The 23,008-nt window shown below is 54.7% G+C and overlaps 1 protein-coding gene across 6 annotated transcripts in view; it reads right to left on the bottom strand.

The window, feature by feature from the left end:
* The window catches only part of SLC4A3 (solute carrier family 4 member 3), a 112,710-nt gene that overhangs the window by 4,474 nt on the left and 85,228 nt on the right, over positions 1-23,008 (bottom strand). For 4 of the 6 annotated variants that reach the window (XM_075914453.1, XM_075914452.1, XM_075914454.1 and 1 more), the window contains 8 exons: positions 22,697-22,921; positions 22,229-22,377; positions 12,668-12,862; positions 12,048-12,254; positions 11,092-11,181; positions 2,417-2,583; positions 1,785-2,038; positions 922-1,091 (listed from right to left, as the gene is read on the bottom strand). In XM_075914453.1, coding sequence (XP_075770568.1) covers positions 922-1,091; positions 1,785-2,038; positions 2,417-2,583; positions 11,092-11,181; positions 12,048-12,254; positions 12,668-12,862; positions 22,229-22,377; positions 22,697-22,921 — 1,457 coding nt within the window. Of the gene's footprint in view, positions 1-921; positions 1,092-1,784; positions 2,157-2,416; positions 2,584-11,091; positions 11,182-12,047; positions 12,255-12,667; positions 12,863-22,228; positions 22,378-22,696; positions 22,922-23,008 lie in introns of those variants that run through there. The other 2 variants (XM_075914455.1, XM_075914456.1) reach the window with 2 other exon arrangements.

The raw sequence follows: 23,008 nt of genomic DNA, 5'->3' as shown, positions 1-23,008 counted from the left end.
GCTCCATCCCTAGAGCACGGCCCCACGACCGCTCGGTCCCCCAGCCCACGACATCCCGTCCACCCGGCCCCGGCTCCATCCCTAGAGCACGGCCCCACGACCGCTCGGTCCCCCAGCCCACGACGTCCCGTCCACCCGGCCCTGGCTCCCTCCCTGCAGCACGGCCCCACAACCGCTCGATCCCCCAGCCCACGACGTCCCGTCCACCCAGCCCCAGCTCCATCCCTACAGCACGGCCCCACAACCGCTCGATCCCCCAGCCCACGACATCCCGTCCACCCAGCCCTGGCTCCATCCCTAGAGCACGGCCCCACGACCGCTCAGTCCCCCAGCCCACGACGTCCCGTCCACCCGGCCCTGGCTCCATCTCTAGAGCACGGCCCCACGACCGCTCGGTTCCTGCAGCCCACGACATCCCGTCCATCCAGCCCCGGCTCCATCCCTAGAGCAGGGCCCCACGACCGCTCAGTCCCCCAGCCCGCGACATCCCGTCCACCCGGCCCCGGCTCCATCCCTAGAGCAGGGCCCCACGACCGCTCAGTCCCCCAGCCCACGACATCCCGTCCACCCGGCCCTGGCTCCATCCCTAGAGCAGGGCCCCACGACCGCTCAGTCCCCCAGCCCACGACGTCCCGTCCACCCAGCCCCGGCTCCATCTCTAGAGCAGGGCCCCACGACCGCTCAGTCCCCCAGCCCACGACATCCCGTCCACCCAGCCCCGGCTCCATCCCTAGAGCACGGCCCCACGACCGCTCGGTCCTGCCAAAGTCCAGTCCTCCCAGCCCCCGCTCCTTATCTGGTGAAGGCCAGAATGCTCAGCCCCTCCTGTGAGTGTGCAGACAGCCCAGCTCCCACCCACGGCTGCTCATTCTCCCTGGTGCCATGCCCAGCCTCAGCGCCCCGGGCAGCCCCCGTGCTCACCTTGACGACGTAGATGTGGTCCGGGTGGTGCTTGGACGGCATGAAGATCAGGAGGAGCCGCTCGTAGAGCTGGATGCCAGTGAGAGACGTGACCCCCATGTAGAGGAAGATCCCAAAGAGCACGGCCAGGGGGATCCGGCGCAGCATGTTGCCCATCACAATGGACAAACCTGCAAGGGCCAAGGGCAGGGTGCCATTCGTGCGCTGCCTGCCCAGCTGCACCGGGGCCCTTGTCCCGGCCGCCACAGGGAGCCTGGGAGGAGCACCCCAATATGAGCCCGCAGCTGGGGGAGCTGAGGAGTGCTGGCTGTGGGGATCTAAGAGGGCTGGGTGCTGGCCATGGGGAGCTAACAGGGCTGGGGAGGTGGGGACTCGGGGCTGCCCATGGGGAGGGGACTGGGGGCTGCCCATGGGGAGGGGACTGGGGGCTGCCCATGGGGAGGGGACTGGGGGCTGCCCATGGGGAGCTGTCGATGACAGGCCTGGGGCCGTGGAGAGCTGTCATGGGCAGAGGCCGTGGGCAGCGTGTTGCGGGCAGGACTGGCTGCGAGGCAGGGCACCGTGCAGCTAGCCCAGGTCTGATGAAGGGAGGCCCGTGTGCGAGGAGAGCTCCAGGCTGTACAGAACAGCCAGCTGAGGACAGGCGGTCTGCACCAGCGCGGCATTACAGGGAGAAGTCCGGGTGCCCGTACTCACAGCTGCTGAGATGGGCTGGGCAGAGGGAGGTGCACGTTGCGAGAGCTTTGGAGCGAGGGTTTCCCAGGATGGGACCAGCTATGTAGGGACCAGCTGGTGGGGGCGGGGGGCGCTGCTAGCCCTAGCCCTGGACCCCCCGGCGCCACGCGGAGAAGCTGGAGGCTCACCAACAAGAACAGCGATTGCAACGCCCGTCACACGCTGCTCCTTCACCTCCTCGATCTTGGGCTTCTCGCCCGGCGCGATGGCCTTGCTCATGACCGTCAGGGCGTTGACGTGGGTCACCGAGCGCACGGTGGCAGCCGTCAGCCACGGCAGCCCGAAGAGCGCGCAGAGCCCGCCCATGGTGCCGATGAGCAGCAGGTCCAGGTGGAAACCGGAGCCTTTCAGCAGCTTCCGCTCCTTCTTACTGACAATCAGGCTGGGAAAGGAGGGGTCTGTTGGGCCAGGTCCCCCGTGCCTGCGCCGCCGCTCAGAGCACGTGTCCGACGCGCGAGCCCCGCTCGGCAACATGGGCTGCGGGCCCGGGAGAATCCAGCCTGGCATGTGGGGAGAAAGGGGCATCTTGGCCGCTCCTGGCTCCCCTCCTGTCTGCTAAGCCTCCTTGCCTGGGCCAGGCTAGTGCAGGCGATGCAGGAGAGGGGACCCGCAGCCAGTCGCTGGGCAGGCAGAGCGGTGCCAGACTGGGCCTCCTGCAGCCCATGCAGGCCTAGCTTAAGGTCAAGCACATTCACCATCCTTCTCCCTGCAGCTCTGCCAGACCCCACACAGCCCGGGGGCCACAGGCAGCAACACTCACGTGGTGATCTGGGTCTCCATGAAGATGAGGATGAAGACCAGGAGTGCAGGAATGGCTGAGGCAAACATCATCCACATGGGGAAGGCCTGTCCGCTGCCCAGAGGGTGAATGAACCAGCCGCGCTTCTGGGGCGCCGTGACTGACAGCCCCGTGGGAACATTCAGCTTCTGCGAGAGCAGCAAACAACCCACCATGTACTCACCAACATTCAGCCCCTCTGGCTCCTGGTACCACCAGAACCTCCGCCCCTCTGGCTCCAACCTGCCTCCTGGTACCGCCAGAACCTCCGCCCCTCTGGCTCCTGGTACCGCCCAAACCTCCGCCCCTCTGGCTCCTGGTACCACCAGAACCTCCGCCCCTCTGGCTCCTGGTACCACCAGAACCTCCGCCCCTCTGGCTCCTGGTACCGCCCGAACCTCCGCCCCTCTGGCTCCTGGTACCACCAGAACCTCCACCCCTCTGGCTCCAACCTGCCTCCTGGTACCGCCAGAACCTCCGCCCCTCTGGCTCCTGGTACCACCAGAACCTCCGCCCCTCTGGCTCCAACCTGCCTCCTGGTACCGCCAGAACCTCCGCCCCTCTGGCTCCTGGTACCGCCCGAACCTCCGCCCCTCTGGCTCCTGGTACCACCAGAACCTCCGCCCCTCTGGCTCCTGGTACCACCAGAACCTCCACCCCTCTGGCTCCTGGTACCGCCAGAACCTCCGCCCCTCTGGCTCCAACCTGGCTCCTGGTACCGCCAGAACCTCCGCCCCTCTGGCTCCTGGTACCGCCAGAACCTCCGCCCCTCTGGCTCCTGGTACCGCCAGAATCTCCGCCCCTCTGGCTCCGACCTGGCTCCTGGTACCGCCAGAACCTCCGCCCCTCTGGCTCCTGGTACCGCCAGAACCTCCGCCCCTCTGGCTCCTGGTACCGCCAGAACCTCCGCCCCTCTGGCTCCTGGTACCGCCAGAATCTCCGCCCCTCTGGCTCCGACCTGGCTCCTGGTACTGCCTGGTCAACTGATACCAACCCGCATCTTGGACTGCTGAATTGTCCCACTATGAAAGGGGAATCAAAGACCTAAAAGGGCGTCACCAGGAGGAGGGAGAAAAATTGTTCTTCTTGACTTCTGAGGACAGGACAAGAAGCAATGGGCTGAAACTGCAGCAGGCAGGTTTAGGCTGGACATCAGGTCATGTTTTCTAGACCTTTAATCATTTTTGTTGCTTTTAGCTGGACCTTCTGCAATTTCTTCACATCTTTCCTAAAATGCAGTGCCCAGAACTGGACACAAGACCCCAACTGAGACCTAACCAGCGCAGAGCAGAGCGGAAGAATGACTTCTCATGACTTGCTCACAACACACCTGTTCATGCGCCCAGAATCATGTGTGCGTTGTTTGCAATAGTGTCACACTGTTGACTCACATTAGTTGTGGTGCATGATGACTCCTAGATCCCTTTCAGCAGGACTCCTCCCTAGACAGCACTAGTGTGTCACACACTGCCAGGGGGCTGACCCTGGAGGGGGCAGATGCCCAGCCTGCCTGTGACAGGCTCCGCTAAGAACGAGCCAGCCCAGCTGGACGGCAGTTCACTAGGTCTGGCGCACCCAGGTCTTCCCCTGGCTCATGAGGGCTCAGACAGGGAGAGGGCTATTCCTCTCGGGGGCAGCCAGTGAGGGAGCTGGGGAAGAGCGGCGAATGCCAAGCCCCAGCAGAACTTAGTCCTAGGGAGAGGACCTCCCCGGGTTCCAGCAGGAGCTGGGATCACAAAGAAGTTACAGGTCAAGGACTCCTTCATTTCAACTCTGGGGACCTGGCCCCAGAGGCCCCGACTCCAGAAGAGCTTCTGGGTCAAGAGGGCCTCATTGCTTCCTTTGCCTCTGTCCTCACGGACGAGGTCGGCTCCCAGACACATGCGCTGGGCAGCGCAGCAGGGGAGGGAGGGGGCAGCCCTCGGTGGGGAGGAACAGGTGAGGACTATTTAGAAAAGCTCAACGTACACAGATCCATGGGTCCGGACTTAACGCATCCGAGGGCACTGAGGGAGTTGGCAAGTGTCATTGCGGAGCCTTTGGCTATTATCTTTGAAAACTCATGGAGATCGGGAGAGATCCCGGATGATATCCAGGCTGGGGAGATCATCCAATGCGAGAGGTGCCTGCTGGTGGACTCTCTCAGGCAGCAGGTGGCAGAGCCACAGGAGGAGGTGGCCAGGTTGAGGAGAACCCGCATCCATGAGAAATTCCTGGACCGTGTTCATGAGGAGACAGCTGAGGTAGCTGTCCCAGTACACAGGACTACGGGCACACCACTGGTGGAGGAGGAGATGGCTCAGGGTAGACAGTGGCAGCTGGTTACTTCTGGCAGCAGGCACTGCTCCACCCCTGCTCCGATCCCTCCCACCGTGGTACTAGGAAACCGTTATGCTCTTCTTTATACAGGAGATAAGGAATCACCCCCTACATCGGAGGAGGAGAAGCCCCATGGCCCCAAGGCTGGGAGGTCTGCAGCCACCACTGCGAATAGGAAACGTAGAGTAGTGGTGGTCGGAGACTCTCTCCTGAGCGGGACGGAGGTGCCCGTCTGTCGCCCTGCTATTTCATCTCGGGAGGTGCTGTCTGCCGGGGGCCCGTATCCGAGATGTTACGGAGGCATTGTCAAGGATTATCCAGCCCTCTGACTACTACCCCACGCTACTCATCCACGTGGGCACTAATGATACTGCCAGGTGTGTGTCTGAGTGGATCAAGAGTGACTTCAGGGCTCTGGGAGTACGGGTGAAGGAGTGTGGAGCGCAGGTGGTATTCTCTTCCATCCTTCCGGTCAAAAGTAGGGGCCCAGGCAGAGACAGGTGCATCCTGAAGGTGAATGCCTGGCTGCGAGGATGGTGTCGCTAGGAGGGTTTGGCTTCCTCGACCATGGGATGCTATTCCAGGAAGGACTGCTAAGCGGGGATGGAGTCCACCTTTCGAGGAGGGGAAAGACCCTATTTGGACACAGACTGGCTAACCCAGTGAGGAGGGCTTTAAACTAGGTTCAATGGGGACAGGTGAGCAAAGCCCACGGGTAAGTGGAGAACATGGAGACCTGGGAGATGGGTCGGAAATGGGAGCGAGCGTGGGCTACAATGGCAGAGAGAAAGGAGGGTCAGGGCAAAACTGGGAGGCAAGGTTAAATCAGGATCTTAGATGCCTATATACAAACGCGAGAAGTGTGGGTAATAAGCAGGAAGAACTGGAAGTGCTAATAAATAAGTACAATTATGACATTGTTGGCATCACAGAAACTTGGTGGGATAATACACATGATTGGAATGTTTCTATGGAAGGGTACAGCTTGCTCAGGAAGGAGAGACAGGGAAAAAAGGGAGGAGGTGTTATCTTATACATTAAAAATGAACACACTTGGAGTGAGGTGGAGATGGACACAGGAGACGGAAGTGTTGAGAGTCTCTGGGTTAGGCTAAAAGGGATTAAAAACAAGGGTGATGTCATGCTAGGAGTCAACTACAGGCCACCTACCCAGGTGGAAGAGGTGGATGAGGCTTTTTTTAAACAACTAACAATATCATCCAAAGCCCAAGATTTGGTGGTGATGGGGGACTTCAACTATCCAGACATATGTCGGGAAAATAACACAGCGGGACACAGACTATCCAATAAGTTCTTGGACTGCATTGGAGACAACTTTTTATTTCAGAAGGCTGAAAAAGCTACGAGGGGGGGAAGCTGTTCTAGGTTTGATCCTAACAAAAAGGGAGGAACTGGTTGAGAATTTGAAAGTGGATGGCAGCTTGGGTGAAAGTGATCATGAAATCATAGAGTTCACAATTCTAAGGAAGGGTAGAAGGGAGAAAAGCAAAATAGAGACAATGGATTTCGGGAAGGCGGATTTTGATAAGCTCAGAGAGCTGATAGGTAAGGTCCCATGGGAATCGAGACTGAGGGGGAAAAACAACTGAGGAGAGTTGGCAGTTTTTCAAAGGGACATTGTTAAGGGCCCAAAAGGAAGCTATTCCGATGTGTCAGAAAGATAGAAAATATGGCAAAAGACCAGCTTGGCTTAACCACGAGATCTTGCATGATCTCAAAATAAAAAAGGAGCCATATAAAAAATGGAAAGTAGGACAAATTACGAAGGAAGAATATCGGCAAACAGCACAGGAATGCAGGGGCAAGATTAGAAAGGCAAAGGCACAGAATGAGCTCAAACTAGCTACAGGCATAAAGGGAAACAAGAAGACTTTATATAACTATATTAGAACCAAGGACAGGGTAGGCCCACTGGTCAGTGAGGAGGGAGAAACAGTAACAGGAAACTTGGAAATGGCGGAGATGCTCAATGACTTCTTTGTTTCGGTCTTCACCGAGAAGTCTGTAGGAATGTAGTCTGTAGCCTAACATAGGGAATGCTAGTGGGAAGGGGGTAGTTTTAGAAGGTAAAATAAAAAAGAACAAGTTAAAAATCACCTAGAAAAGTTAGATGCCTGCAAGTCACCAGGGCCTGATGAAATGCATCCTAGTATACTCAAGGAGCTGATAGAGGAGGTATCTGAGCCTCTAGCTATCATCTCTGGAAAATCATGGGAGACAGGAGAGATTCCAGAGGACTGGAAAAGGGCAAATCTAGTGCCCATCTATAAAAAGGGAAATAAGAACAACCCATGAAACTACAGACCAGTTAGTTTAACTTCTGTGCCAAGGAAGATAATGGAGCAAGTAATTAAGGAAATCATCTGCAAACACTTGGAAGGTGGAAAGATGCTAGGGAACAGCCAGCATGGATTTGTAAAGAACAAATCATGTCAAACCAATCTGATAGCTTTCTTTAATAAGATAACGAGTCTTGTGAATAAGGGAGAAGCGGTGGACGTGGTATACCTAGACTTTAGTAAGGCGTTTGATATGGTCTCGCATGATATTCTTATCAATAAACTAGGTAAATACAACTTAGACGGGGCTACTATAAGGTGGGTGCATAACTGGCTGGATAACCGTACTCAGAGACGAGGAGTCCTGTGGCACCTTATAGACTAACTGAAGTGTAGGAGCATAAGCTTTCGTGGGCAAAGACCCACTTCGTCAGATGCATGTAGTGGAAATTTCCAGAGGCAGGAATAAATATGCAGGCCAGGATCAGGCTGGAGATGACCAGGTCATCTCCAGCCTGATCCTGGCCTGCATATTTATTCCTGCCTCTGGAAATTTCCACTACATGCATCTGACGAAGTGGGTCTTTGCCCACGAAAGCTTATGCTCCTACACTTCAGTTAGTCTATAAGGTGCCACAGGACTCCTCGTCGCTTTTGCAGATTCAGACTAACACGGCTACCCCTCTGATACTTCGTACTCAGAGAGTAGTTATTAATGGTTCACAATCCTGCTGGAAAGGCAGAACAAGTGGGGTTCCGCAGGGGTCTGTTTTGGGACTGGCTCTGTTCAATATCTTCATCAGCGATTTAGATATTGGTATAGAAAGTATGCTTAAGTTTGCAGATGATACCAAACTGGGAGGGGTTGCGACTAATCTGCAGGATAGGGTCATAATTCAAAATGACCTGGACAAATTGGAGAAATGGTCTGAGGTAAACAGGATGAAGTTTAATAAAGACAAATGCAAAGTGCTCCACTTAGGAAGGAACAATCAGTTTCACACATGCAGAATGGGAAGCGACTGTCTAGGAAGGAGTACGGCAGAAAGGGATCTAGGGGTCATAGTGGACCACAAGTTAAATATGAGTCAACAGTGTGATGCCGTTGTAAAGAAAGCAAACATGATTCTAGGATGCATTAACAGGTGTGCTGTGAGCAAGATACGAGGAGTCATTCTTCCGCTCTACTCTGCGCTGGTTAGGCCTCAGTTGGAGTATTGTGTCCAGTTCTGGGCACCGCATTTCAAGAAAGATGTGAAGAAATTGGAAAGGGTACAGAGAAGAGCAACGAGAATGATTAAAGGTCTAGAGAACATGACCTATGAGGGAAGACTGATGGAATTGGGTTTGTTTAGTTTAGAAAAGGGAAGATTGAGGGAGGACTTGATAGCAGTTTTCAGGTATCTAAAAGGGTGTCATAAAGAGGGAGAAAACTTGTTCATCTTGGCCTCTGAGGATAGAACAAGGAGCAATGGGCTTAAACTGCAGCAAGGGAGGTTTAGGTTGGACATTAGGAAAAAGTTCCTAACTGTCAGGGTGGTTAAACACTGGAATAAATTGCCCAGGGAGGTTGTGGAATCCCCATCTCTGGAGATATATAAGAGTAGGTGAGATAAATGTCTATCAGGGATGGTCTAGACAGTATTTGGTCCTGCCATGAGGGCAGGGGACTGGACTCGATGACCTCTCAAGGTCCCTTCCAGTCCTAGTATTCTATGATTCTATGATTGGAAAAAGGCAAATGTAGTGCCCATCTTTAAAAAAAGGAAGAAGAAGGACAATTCAGGGAACTACAGACGTCAGCCAGCCTTACCTCAGTCCCTGGAAAAATCATGGAGGGGATCCTCAAGAAATGCATTTTGAAGCACTTGGAAGAGGGGAAAGTGATCAGGAATAGTCAACATGGATTCACGAAGGGCAAATTGTGCCTGACCAATCTGATTAGCTTCTATGCTGAGGTAACTGGCTCTGTGGATATGGGAAAGTCAGTGGATGTGATATACCTTGACTTTAGCAAAGCTTTTGATACGGTCTCCCACAATATTCTTGCCAGCAAATTAAGGGAGTATGGATTGGATAAATCCATTGTAAGTGGGATAGGAAGCTGGCTAGATTGTCAGGCCCACCGGGTAGTGATCAATGGCTCGATGTCAGGTTGGCAGTTGGCTTCTAGCGGAGTGCCCCAAGGATCGGTTCTAGGGCTGGTTTTGTTCAATATCTTTATCAATTACCTGGATGAGGGGATGGATTGCACCTTCAGCAAGTTCACAGATGACGCTAAGCTAGGGGGAGAGGTAGATACGCTGGAGGGCAGGGATAAGGTCCAGAGTGACCTAGACAGATTGGAGGATTGGGCCAAAAGAAATCTGATGAGGTTCAACAAGGACAAGTTCAGAGTCCTGCCCTTGGGACGGAAGAATCCCAAGTATTGTTACAGGCTGGGGACCGACTGGCTAAGTAGCAGTTCTGCAGAAAAGGACCTGGGGGTTCCAGAGGACAAGAAGCTGGATATGAGTCAACAGTGGGCCCTTGTAGCCAAGGCCTCACCCTTTATTTGGCTCTGGTGAGGCCACATCTGGAATATTGTGTCCAGTTCTGGCCCCTGCACTATAGATGCTCTCAGGTGGATGGCGCTCGAGTCCACAACCCTAGAGTCCCGAGGTGAATGCTCTAACCCCTAGGCCAGTCAAGAACCTACCCCACTGCCCTACGCATTGGATGTGGACGCATTGGAGAGGGCGACCAAAATGATTTGGGGACTGGAGCACATGGCCTCTGAGGAGAAACTGAGGGATTTGGGTTTTAGTCTGCAGAAGAGTTCGGGGGGATTTGAGAGCAGCCTTCAACTTCCTGAAGGGAGGTTCCAAAGAGGCTGGAGAGAGGCTGTTCTCAGTAGTGACAGATGCAGACCAAGGAGCAATGGGCTCAAGTTGCAATGGGGGAGGTCTAGGTTGGATATTAGGAAAAACTATTTCCCTATGTGGGTGGGGAAGCGCTGGGCTGGGTTCCCTAGGGAGGGGTGGAGTCTCCATCCCTAGAGGTGTTTAAGTCCCGGCTGGACAAAGCCCTGGCTGGGCTGATTGAGTTGGGACTGGTCCTGCCTTGGCCTCCTGAGGTCTCTTCCAGCTCTAGGATTCTATTCTACTGGTAAGGGGCCTGGACGGAGGCAGGAGATGGACACAAGTGAGGTTGATTCGGCCCCTTTTTCCTTCTCTCCCCCCATCTAGGAGAGCCTCCACATCAGCCATTTGTGTTGCACTTTTCACCATTTTGAATGAAATAAACGAGACTCCTGCCAAGGTGCCGTTTGACATGTCACACCTCACTGAACATCTTGAAAGCATGCAAAGGGAAACTGAGGCAGGGATAGAAACAAGGCTTCACGTACCGGGTCTGCTTGTGCAGACTACAAGTTCCCATTTCAAATAGCCCTACTTTGACCCACGCCGTAGATCTTTCAGTGCACAGCAGCAGGGCTCCCCCAGGCCGGTTAGTGAACAAGATGTTCGTGTGAATTAGAATTTGCACCATGGGGCAGACTAGTGCCCTATGTAGACAAGCCAGAAGGTACGTGGGCAGCGAGCAACTCACCCACTCACTGCTCTTGGCTCCCTAAAAACAACGGGCTCCTTCGGCTCATGGCGAAGCTAATTCCCAGATCCCGGGGCTCGGTGTTCCTTGGGAAGCGTGGGCACCAGAACAGGCCCCAACCAGCAGCGACGGTTCCGTAGTGCTGCATCTGGGGGGTACCACCTCCCTTCTGCTACTGCACAGGCCCTCAGTCGCACCCCGTTCTAACCCAGCTCTTGGTGCCACACGGACCCTCCGCCTGCACACCTCCAGCCCTTTACGGCTCTGACCCGCACCTTGGCCGGCCTCAGTGCCTGCTGGGGCTGCTCCCATAGCTCCAATTCACAGGAGCAGGTGCTCTAAAATCTCTCTTGGCTTTGCCGAGGGTTCCCCAAGGAAGAGGAAGCAAAGCCCCCTACCCACACAGGCACTCTGAAGGGAACAGCCCTCCGAGCCTGCAGCGCCTACCTGCGTGTACGTGTCAGTGATGCTGTAATCCACCAAGACCATGACCAGGATCGAGATGGGGATTCCAAAGTCGCCGATGATCCGTCGAGCCTGCCAAGCAAACACGTCGCAATGCCGGGCGCTGCACAGAGCCCTGAGGCAGCCAGATGAGCCATCCCAGCCAAGCTGCCCACTACAGATGTGCCTGCCGCTAACGGGCAGAGGATGCAGCGGCCCTGCCGTTCCCCGACCCCACTGGGCTGCTTTTCTTTCTGGCTGGGCCCAGCTACTCTCTAGCCACATTCAGGCACCTCTGGCCCCTGGCAGACTGGGTGGGAAGCCAGTGTTTGCCAGGTGCGTTCAGGCTGGAGATCCCTTACAAACGCACGTGGGTACCCGGCTGAGTGTGGTGCTCATGCCGCAGATGGACAGAGAACTCAGATTAACTTGACCCTTCCCTCCAGTGACACACACTGGAGTCGTTTAGCTTAGCTTGCTGCGTGGAGACTCAGACACCTGCCAGCGCCCACGGCTGCGAGGCTCCCGTTTAGCAGGCCCTGGACTGCGGATCCAGCCAGAGAAGCCTTGCCAAGGGCCTGCAGTGTTTGTGCTGCTGAATCCCTCCACCGGAACATACCGTGGGGCAGACGTCGGCAAGAGACACATGGCAGGAGCAGTCAAATCTCATCTATGGCCATGGCCTTGTGCCCAGGAAGGCTGCCTCCCAGGTGGGGGGGAGGGCCGCTTGTAGGGGGCAGTCCCTGAAGCAGGCCCAACTTCCCTTGAGAGAGACCAGAGAGCTGGCCCCCGGCTTCAGGCAGCTTCCTGGCAGCGCAGACAGCCCATTGCCCTGCCCACATGAGCCAGGGCAGGGCCCCAGGCTCCGAGCTGCTAGAACAGGTGCTACTGAGGGCAGGCGTGTGCAGCCAGGCGGGACTCGCGGGGAAAGGGCCGCGGGGTGCAGCTCAGCAGCTCACCTTGCCTCCAAGGAAGCGGCTGTTCTTGAACTTGCGCATGAAGAAGGCGATGAAGAAGGTGCCCAGCATGAGGATGAGCGAGAGGAGGGCCGTGTTGGGCTGCATCCTGGCTCCCAGAGACGTGGCATCGGCAGAGAGCGCGCTGGCGTTCAGGCCACTCTGCTCACTCGGTGGATAAAACTTCAGCAGAGGATGTTCTGCGAACACCTGGGCCGGCGGGACAGGCAGAGGGAAGAGTCACCCCCGCCCAGTGGTGCGGGGGGAGCACAGCCTAAGGCTTGCCAAGCCCATCACCGTACTCCCCCGAGAGCCCCGCTCCTGACTGACCAACCCCAGGGAGTTGGGGAAGAAAGAGAAAGCTGGTTCCGTGTCCAGGGACTCCTGCAGGGCGGTGGGAAAGGGGGCTTGGGGGACCCCCACTACGCCCCCTGCAATCCCTACACAGCGCACAGGGGGCTCGAGGGGCGACAGACTCGTTTGACAGGCGCAGCCAGAAGTGCTGCGCAGCCCAGCTCTGCAGCCGAGAGGCCGGTACTGCGGTTCTCCCCAGCAGCCGTGGGAGGCACTGGGACACTGCCGCGGCAGGCTCGTAGGCAGCACATCTCCCTGGGAAGGGTCACCTGGTAGAGCTTGTAGAAGGTTTCGTAGATGAAGATGAGGGAGATGAGGAAGGCAAAGATCTCCTGTGTGAAGGGGGAGATGTATCGCACCAGGAAGCTGCCTTCAGCGGCCACGATGATGAAGATGAAGACGATGAGCCACAGACCAATCCATACTCTGCCCGTCAGGTACTCGATGCCTTGACTCTGGCAGAACTGACATAGGGACATGAAGAGTTAATCACGGCCCATGGGGCAGCCTCTCTGCCCTGCTCTCCCACTCTCCTCCCCCTCTCCCATTCTACATGCTCCTTTATCAACTTCTGGGGTGGTAGGTGTACAGGCAGGGAAGGGGGAAGGCAGAGCTGGAGGAACAGGAAATGCTCCGTTTGCTGAGCACAGTCCCAGACTTAGGCCTTAGAATCTGTTGGTTTTTGGGCCTGTTCTGCTCAGTTATCTAGCGTGCATCCCTGAGCACTCTGCATTGTACATCCCCTCTGCCCTGTTCCCATCCTACAAAGAAACCAGCTCCTTAGGGAAACTCCAATCTAGCCACCAGCCCCCACCTGCCAGGCTATGCCCAACAAGCCTTGGCACAGGCAGTCACAGGAACTCTCCCCTATAGCCCTGCGTGGATTTGCACCTGCATCCATAGTGAGCTGCAGATAGCCACATCGACATCTGTGGGTGCTGCTACCCGTAGCTCTAAAGCGACAATCTGGATCCACGTCTGCGGGTGCTGCTACCCGCGGCTCTAAAGCGACTATCTGGATCCACGTCTGCAGGTGCTGCTATCCGCGGCTCTAAAGTGGCTATCTGGATCCACGTCTGCGGGTGCTGCTACCCGCGGCTATAAGGCGGCTATCTGGATCCACGTCTGCGGGTGCTGCTATCCGCGGCTCTAAAGTGGCTATCTGGATCCACGTCTGCGGGTGCTGCTACCCGCGGCTATAAGGCGGCTATCTGGATCCACGTCTGCGGGTGCTGCTACCCGCGGCTCTAAAGCGGCTATCTGGATCCACGTCTGCGGGTGCTGCTACCCGCGGCTCTAAAGTGACAATCTGGATCCACGTCTGCGGGTGCTGCTACCCGCGGCTCTAAAGCGACAATCTGGATCCACGTCTGCGGGTGCTGCTACCCGCGGCTCTAAAGCGGCTATCTGGATCCACGTCTGCGGGTGCTGCTACCCGTAGCTCTAAAGCGACAATCTGGATCCATGTCTGCGGGTGCTGCTACCCGCGGCTCTAAAGCGACAATCTAGATCCACGTCTGCGGGTGCTGCTACCCGTGGATGTAAAGCGGCTATCTGGATCCACGTCTGCGGGTGCTGCTACCCGCGGCTCTAAAGCGGCTATCTGGATCCACGTCTGCGGGTGCTGCTACCCGCGGCTATAAAGCGGCTATCTGGATCCACGTCTGCGGGTGCTGCTACCCGCGGCTATAAGGCGGCTATCTGGATCCACGTCTGCGGGTGCTGCTACCTGCGGATGTAAAGCGGCTATCTGGATCCACGTCTGCGGGTGCTGTTACCCATGGATGTAAAGCGGCTATCTGGATCCACGTCTGCGGGTGCTGCTACCCGCGGCTCTAAAGCGACTATCTGGATCCACGTCTGCGGGTGCTGCTACCCGCGGCTATAAGGCGGCTATCTGGATCCACGTCTGCGGGTGCTGCTACCCATGGATGTAAAGCGGCTATCTGGATCCACGTCTGCGGGTGCTGCTACCCGTGGCTATAAAGCGGCTATCTGGATCCACGTCTGCGGGTGCTGCTACCCATGGATGTAGAGCGGCTATCTGGATCCACGTCTGCGGGTGCTGCTACCCGCGGCTCTAAAGCGACTATCTGGATCCACGTCTGCGGGTGCTGCTACCTGCGGATGTAAAGCGGCTATCTGGATCCACGTCTGCGGGTGCTGCTACCCATGGATGTAAAGCGGCTACCTGGATCCACGTCTGCGGGTGCTGCTACCCGCGGCTATAAGGCGGCTATCTGGATCCACGTCTGCGGGTGCTGCTACCCGCAGATGTAAAGCGGCTATCTGGATCCACGTCTGCGGGTGCTGCTACCCGCGGCTCTAAAGCGACTATCTGGATCCACGTCTGCGGGTGCTGCTACCCGCGGCTCTAAAGCGACAATCTGGATCCACGTCTGCGGGTGCTGCTACCCGCGGCTCTAAAGCGACAATCTGGATCCACGTCTGCGGATGCTGCTACCCGCGGCTCTAAAGCGACAATCTGGATCCACGTCTGCGGGTGCTGCTACCCATGGATGTAAAGCGACTATCTGGATCCACGTCTGCGGGTGCTGCTACCCATGGATGTAAAGCGACTATCTGGATACACGTCTGCAGGTGCTGCTACCCGCGGCTCTAAAGCGACTATCTGGATCCACGTCTGCGGGTGCTGCTACCCATGGATGTAAAGCGGCTATCTGGATCCACGTCTGCGGGTGCTGCTACCCATGGATGTAAAGCGGCTATCTGGATCCATATCTGTGCATGCAGATATCCGTGGACATAAAGCAGATATCCCCGGCCTGTAGGACTCTGCTCTCCCCACCAATACCAGCTGAACAGACCTAGAACAATTCCCTCTGCTAGGCAATGCAAAGGACACTGTGCTGTGGATACCACCTCAGTCAAAACACCACACGCTCCAGCCCCAAACTGCAAACATGCTCCACTCTACAAAGGCCTGGCTACTGCGGCTGGGAACCACGACAGACAACCCCACTCAAGCACCTGGGAAAAACACACCACAGAGACTGCTTCTCCCTCCTTGAGAGGGGCACAAAGAACTCCCAGAGGCCTCAGCCCTTCCAAAATCCACGCCCACTGCAGATCATGGCAGAACTGTCAGCCACATGGGCGTGACAAGCATGGATTTCCAAAACGCCATAGAGACTGGGGACTCAAGTCTGGGGAAATTGCTTTGCTACTGTGGAATCCCCCGAAATGTTTATTCAGAGCTTGTGTCACAATACAACTTCTCAAGTAATACACAACTGACTCAGCCACTCGGGTTACTACAGGCATCTGACAGAGATGCCCTGGGGCACCCACAAGCTCCTTCCTGGCGTGGGCTGGGTGAGAAGAGAGACCACAGAACAAGCCAGGGGCATACAACGGACTGCCACACCCAAGCTTCAGGGGGTAGCCGAGTTAGTCTGTTAGGGTACGTATACATTTGCTCCCTAGTTTGGACTAGGGATGCAAATGTAGGAGACCAAAATTGCTAATGAAGCAGGGATTTAAATATCCCGCGCTTCATTAGCAAGATCTCGCCGGGCGCGCTAGTCTGAATCAGCTGATTCGAACCAGGAAGTGCGCGCCGGGACACGGTAGTTCGAACCAAAGCTCTTAGTTCAAACTAACGTTACTCCTCAAAAAATGACCAAGGGCTTTGGTTTGAACTACCGCGTCCCAGTGCGCACTTCCTGGTTTGAATCAGCTGATTCTGAGTAGTGCGCCCAGCGAGATCTTGCTAATGAAGCGCGGGATATTTAAATCCTGCTTCATTAACAATTTTGGTCACCTACATTTGCATCCCTAGTCTGAACTAGGGAGTAAATGTAGATGTACCCTTACAGAAGAAACAACCAATGGTCTGGCAGCACATTATAGACTAACAAAACACGTAGATGAGATCATGAGCTTTCGTGGGCACGGCCGGTCATCTGAAGAAGAGGGCTCATGATGCCATCTACATGTTTTGTTAGTCTATAAAGTGCTACCAGGCCATTGGTGGTTTGTCACACCCAAGTTAGAGAACCTGGACTTTGCAGATGACATCTCATTGCTACCCCATACCCTTAGAGACATGCCAGCCAAAACACACTGTCTCTAGCCCTCTGCACAGCTGGGAGCATTCAAGAGCAACTCAGTGAAAGCTAAAACCAGAGTGTGTCTTAGGTGTTGATCTAACGAGACATTCTGGGCCTGAGAAAGGCGTTTGGATGTTTCTCACATCTTGAACGGCGTGTTGGAACATAAGCTTTCGTGGACAAAGACCCACTTCGTCAGGTGCTTGACATGCATCTGACCAAGTGGGTCTTTGCCCACGAAAGCTTTTGCTCCAACACTTCGGATATTGTATAAGGTGCCACAGGACTCCTCGCCGCTTTTGCAGATTCAGACTAACGGCTCCCCCTCTGATACTTCACACATCTTGGTAGCGCTGTATGTACAAGTGGAGCAGATGAGGACTTCAAAGCCAGAATAATAAAAGCCAGACAAGTTTTGTAACTGAAAAAACTAAAATCTTGCCTTCCACATTCAACTTCAAATATTTAATACAATTATCAACTTGATCTTATTATGTAGTGCTGAAACGTGGAGACAACTTCAGCCTAAGATTGTAGTGTAGAGCAGGCCTTAGACTAAACTTGGAATTTAGACAGAAAGTGCAAGAACCCCAACCTGTGGCTTACTATGCTTGCCACCAAGCCGAGTCCAGCTGCACCATGCAGACCTCTGTCTTGTACCTGCCTAGTGGGTGCTTAGCGCGGTGTTTGCAATGCTTGCCACTGCAGTTTGAAGCTGAGCGGGGCTTGTGCTATGGCATCTGCATGGATAGCCAGAGAAGAACTGTTTGCTGTTGCTGTCTAGCAGGGAGGGAGGACATAAGTGCATTATGGGAGGCTGATGACGTACCCAGAGCCACGTACCGCAACGTTCTAGTCCATCAGGCACTGGGAGTCTGACCCGGAATGCCAAGGGGTGGCAGGAACCGTGGGCTAGCTACCCCCATAAGAACATAAGAACGGCCGTACTGGGTCAGACCAAAGGTCCATCTAGCCCAGTATCCTGTCTACCGACAGTGGCCAGCACCAGGTGCCCCAGAGAGGGTGGACCGAAGACAATGATCAAGCGATTTGACTCCTGCCATCCCTCTCCAGCCTCTGACAGACAGAGGCCAGGGACACCATTTTATCCCCTGGCTAATAGCCTTTTATGGACCTAACCTCCATGAAATTATCTAGCTTCTCTTTAAACTCTATTATAGTCCTAACCTTCGCAGCCTCCTCTGGCAAGGAGTTCCACAGGTTGACTACACGCTGTGTGAAGAAGAACTTTCTTTTATTAGTTTTAAACCTGCTACCCATTAATTTCATTTGGTGTCCTCTAGTTCTTCTATTTAGGGAACTAATAAATAACTTTTCTTTATCCGCCCTCTCCACACCACTCATGATTTTATATACCTCTATCATATCCCCCCTCAGTCTCCTCTTTTCTAAACTGAAAAGTCCCAGTCGCTTTAGCCTCTCCTCATATGGGACCCGTTCCAAACCCCTAATCATTTTAGTTGCCCTTTTCTGAACCCTTTCCAAGGCCAAAATATCTTTTTTGAGGTGAGGAGACCACATCTGTACACAGTATTCAAGATGTGGGCGTACCATAGTTTTATACAGGGGCAGTAAGATATTCTGGGTCTTATTTTCTATCCCTTTCCTAATAATTCCTAGCATCCTATTTGCCTTTTTGACCGCCGCTGCACTCTGTGTGGAAGTTTTCAGAGAACTGTCCACGATAACTCCAAGATCTCTTTCCTGATTTGTCGTAGCCAAATTAGCCCCCATCATACTGTACGTATAGTTGGGGTTATTTTTCCCGATGTGCATTACTTTACACTTATCCACATTAAATTTCATTTGCCATTTTGTTGCCCAATCACTCGGTTTGGTGAGATCTTCTTGGAGTCCCTCACAGTCTGCTTCTGTCTTGACTATCCTAAACAGTTTGGTATCATCTGCAAACTTTACCACCTCACTGCTTACCCCTTTCTCCAGATCATTTATGAATAAGTTGAAAAGGATTGGTCCCAGGACTGACCCTTGGGGTACACCACTAGTTACCCCTCTCCAATCTGAAAATTTACCATTTATTCCTACCCTTTGTTTCCTGTCTTTTAACCAGTTCTCAATCCAAGAAAGGACCTTCCCTCTTATCCCATGGCCATGTAATTTACACAAGAGCCTTTGGTGAGGGACCTTGTCAAAGGCTTTCTGAAAATCCAAGTATACTACATCTACTGGATCCCACTTGTCCGCATGTTTGTTAACCCCTTCAAAGAACTCTAACAGATTAGTAAGACAGGATTTCTCTTTACAGAAACCATGCTGACTTTTGTCCAACAAATTATGTTCTTCTACATGTTTCACAATTTTATTCTTTACTATTGTTTCGACTAATTTACCCGGTACTGAAGTTAGACTTACCGGTCTGTAATTGCCAGGATTGCCTCTACAGCCCTTTTAAATATTGGTGTCACGTTGGCTACCTTCCAGTCATTAGGTACGGAAGCCGATTTAAAGGATAGGTTACAAACCACAGATAATAGCTCAGCAATTTCCCATTTGAGTTCTTTTAGAACCCATCCGGTCTCGGAGATTTGTTAACATTAAGTTTTTCTATTTGTTCCGAAACCACCTCTAATGACACTTCAATCCAGGACAGTTCCTCAGATTCATCACCCACAAAGGACGGTGCAGATTCAGGCATCTCCCCAACGTCCTCAGCCGTGAAGACTGAAGCAAAGAAATCATTTAGTTTCTCTGCAATGGCTTTATCGTCCTTGATTGCTCCTTTTATAGCTCGATCATCTAGGAGACCCACAGGTTTTGTAGCAGGCTTCCTGCTTCTAATGTACTTAAAAACATTTTGTTATTTCTTTTTGAGTTTTTGGTTAGCTGTTCCTCAAAATCTTTTTTTGCTTTTCTTATTACATGTTTACACTTGATTTGACAGTGTTTATGTTCCTTTCTATTTATCTCGCTAGGATTGGACTTCTACTTTTTAAAAGATACCTTTTTGTCCCTCACTGCTTCTTTTACATGGTGGTTAAGCCACGGTGACTCTTTTTTAGGTCTCTTGCTATGCTTTTTAATTTGGGGTATACATTTAAGTTGGGCCTCTATTATGGTGTCTTTAAAAAGTTTCCATGCAGCTTTCAGGGATTTGGCTCTAGTCACTGTGCCTTTTAATTTCTGTTTAACTAATCTCCTCATTTTTGTGTAATTCCCCTTTTTGAAATTAAATGCCAGAGTGCTGGACTGCTGAGGTGTTCTTCCCACCCCAGGAATGTTAAATGTTATTATATTATGGTCACTATTCCCAAGCGGTCCTGTAACGGTTATCTCCTGCACCTGATCCTGCACTCCACTCAGGACTAAATCAAGAATTGCCTCTCCCCTTGTGGGTTGCTGTACCAGCTGCTCCAAGAAGCAATCATTTAAGACATTGAGAAATTTTATCTCCGCTTCACAGTGCACCACTGTCAAGGTCCAGGGTAGCCATGCTCCTGGGGACACACTCTGTCGACCTCATGCACCCCGTGCGGACATGCAAGTCGACCTTAATGAATTCAACCTAATGTTGTAGCACAGACACAGCCTGAAGCAGCTCTTTATGAAACACTCAATACAGAGGGCCAGAAAAAAATCACCAGTGAACAACTCAGAGAGAATGGAACAGAAACCAATAGGACAGGAAGTTATAGAACAAACATGGAGCTGGCTAGGACACGTGGAGAAACGACTCAAATGACATGACTCGACAGGCCACGTGGTAACAAACAGAGTGCCAGGACCAGAGGGAACAGGGGAGACCACGGATAACATGCAAATACACAACTGAAGCAGAATGGGAAGCTCCCACAGGGACGTGCGAAGGAGCTCAGGTGGCAAAGATGGAAGACTGTGACAAGGGAACGGAGTCGTGAGAGGCAGCACTTGAAACCAGATGCCCCAGCAGCGGACGGAAGCGTGACCAGAAGTACCACTGGACCTCCAGAGAGGGGGACCCTGAGCGTGACCAGAAGTACCACTGGACCTCCAGAGAGGGGGACCCTGAGCGTGACCAGAAGTACCACTGGACCTCCAGAGAGGGGGACCCTGAGCGTGACCAGAAGTACCACTGGACCTCCAGAGAGGGGGACCCTGAGCGTGACCAGAAGTACCACTGGACCTCCGGAGAGGGGGACCCTGAGCGTGACCAGAAGTACCACTGGACCTCCGGAGAGGGGGACCCTGAGCGTGACCAGAAGTACCACTGGACCTCCGGAGAGGGGGACCCTGAGCGTGACCAGAAGTACCACTGGACCTCCAGAGAGGGGGACCCTGAGCGTGACCAGAAGTACCACTGGACCTCCGGAGAGGGGGACCCTGAGCGTGACCAGAAGTACCACTGGACCTCCGGAGAGGGGGACCCTGAGCGTGACCAGAAGTACCACTGGACCTCCAGAGAGGGGGACCCTGAGCGTGACCAGAAGTACCACTGGACCTCCAGAGAGGGGGACCCTGAGCGTGACCAGAAGTACCACTGGACCTCCGGAGAGGGGGACCCTGAGCGTGACCAGAAGTACCACTGGACCTCCGGAGAGGGGGACCCTGAGCGTGACCAGAAGTACCACTGGACCTCCGGAGAGGGGGACCCTGAGCGTGACCAGAAGTACCACTGGACCTCCGGAGAGGGGGACCCTGAGCGTGACCAGAAGTACCACTGGACCTCCGGAGAGGGGGACCCTGAGCGTGACCAGAAGTACCACTGGACCTCCGGAGAGGGGGACCCTGAGCGTGACCAGAAGTACCACTGGACCTCCGGAGAGGGGGACCCTGAGCGTGACCAGAAGTACCACTGGACCTCCGGAGAGGGGGACCCTGAGCGTGACCAGAAGTACCACTGGACCTCCGGAGAGGGGGACCCTGAGCGTGACCAGAAGTACCACTGGACCTCCAGAGAGGGGGACCCTGAGCGTGACCAGAAGTACCACTGGACCTCCGGAGAGGGGGACCCTGAGCGTGACCAGAAGTACCACTGGACCTCCGGAGAGGGGGACCCTGAGCGTGACCAGAAGTACCACTGGACCTCCAGAGAGGGGGACCCTGAGCGTGACCAGAAGTACCACTGGACCTCCGGAGAGGGGGACCCTGAGCGTGACCAGAAGTACCACTGGACCTCCGGAGAGGGGGACCCTGAGAGACATTTTCCTTCCCACAGCAGAGATGCATAAGAATGAGATTTCCAAGTTGGCTGGCACAGACCCTCCCTGACCATAACTGCAGGATAAGCAAGAGGCAGCACCAATAACCACCTGCCCCCTCAGCCCTGAAGGCGGCGGCGAGGGCTCTGTCACTCCCAGAGGGGCCGCGCTGGATGGCATGGGATGTGAGTAGCGGACACTGGACAATTCTTCCCCCAAGAGCGGAGAAGAAAAGGAGCATGGTCTGCACGTCCGGGCCCTCCCCAAGGCACGGTAGAGCAGGGCTGGGTTTGGGCGGGTCAGCCTGTTGGTGCTAGCACTGCGGAGCACTAACACAAGCCCGTCCTGGACAGACTCAGCAGAGGCCCATGGTGAGAGGAGGTGGGGCTGGCAGGACGACAAGAGGACAGGGCCAGCACAGGGTGCACTGGGCAATGGTGGCAGCCTGAGGTGCCCCTGAAGGTCTGCCCACACATTTGGGAGCCCCTCTGCCGGCACAGGGGAGCGCTGCTCACCCCGCCAATCAGACAAAGCAAGGCCAGTGCAGCATAGCAGCGGGAGAGGAAGCACGGGGCTGCGTGACCTGGTGGCTTACAAGTACCTTGAAAAAAGCTTCTTCAAACACCAGAAGGGGCCCCGAGAAACCAATGACAAGGAGCGGCTGAGCCCCCAGCAGGGAGAACAGGATCCCCAGCACTGACGTGGAGATGATCAGCTCCGAGACCCCCATGAGACCCTCTGTCTTCTCTCCTAGAGCGAGAACAAGGTGGGTGTGACAGGCAGCCCTGCGGAGAGCACGGAGCCCCAAGCGTCGCTCTGGCACAGGCGGGAGACGGGAGAGCTCTCGTGCTTGGCTGCGAGCACCCTGGGATCTGCCCTCGGACACCCCGCAGGCTGCTCAGAAAAGAGCCCCAGGCCCATCGGGAGCAGAAGAGGCTGGTACAGGGAGAGCGGAAAAGCCCCAGGAGCGAGCAGCGTTCAAGCCCTGAGGCCGGGCAGGCAGCGCCAGCGCCCCCCAGTCCAGCCCGGCTAGTTTGTGCAAAGAGCAGACAGAAAGCAGGCCCGTTACCTAGGAGTCCCCCGAAGGTGATGGCAGGAGAGAGAGCAGCAAAGTAGATGAAGAGAACGGCCGCAAGGCACTGGCTGTGCAAGGCGTCTCTGAGGTCACTGAGATATTTGGGGTACCTGCGCTTTATGTCCCGAACCAGACCTCCAAAACAAATGCCGGTCCGCCTCAAAGGGTCGTCCTCAGCATCCCCCTCCTCTTCCTCCTCCGCCTTCACTTCACACAGCTCTGCAGGGGCGCGGTGCATGGTGGTTACAACCGGCACGCGGGAAGGAGACCCCCCCGCCTCGGGACACGGGCCAACTTTCACAGAAC

Source organism: Pelodiscus sinensis, unplaced genomic scaffold (genome assembly GCF_049634645.1).
Source record: "Pelodiscus sinensis isolate JC-2024 unplaced genomic scaffold, ASM4963464v1 ctg77, whole genome shotgun sequence".
Lineage (NCBI taxonomy): Eukaryota > Metazoa > Chordata > Testudines > Trionychidae > Pelodiscus > Pelodiscus sinensis.
This window is presented reverse-complemented; position numbering and strand designations above follow the sequence as displayed.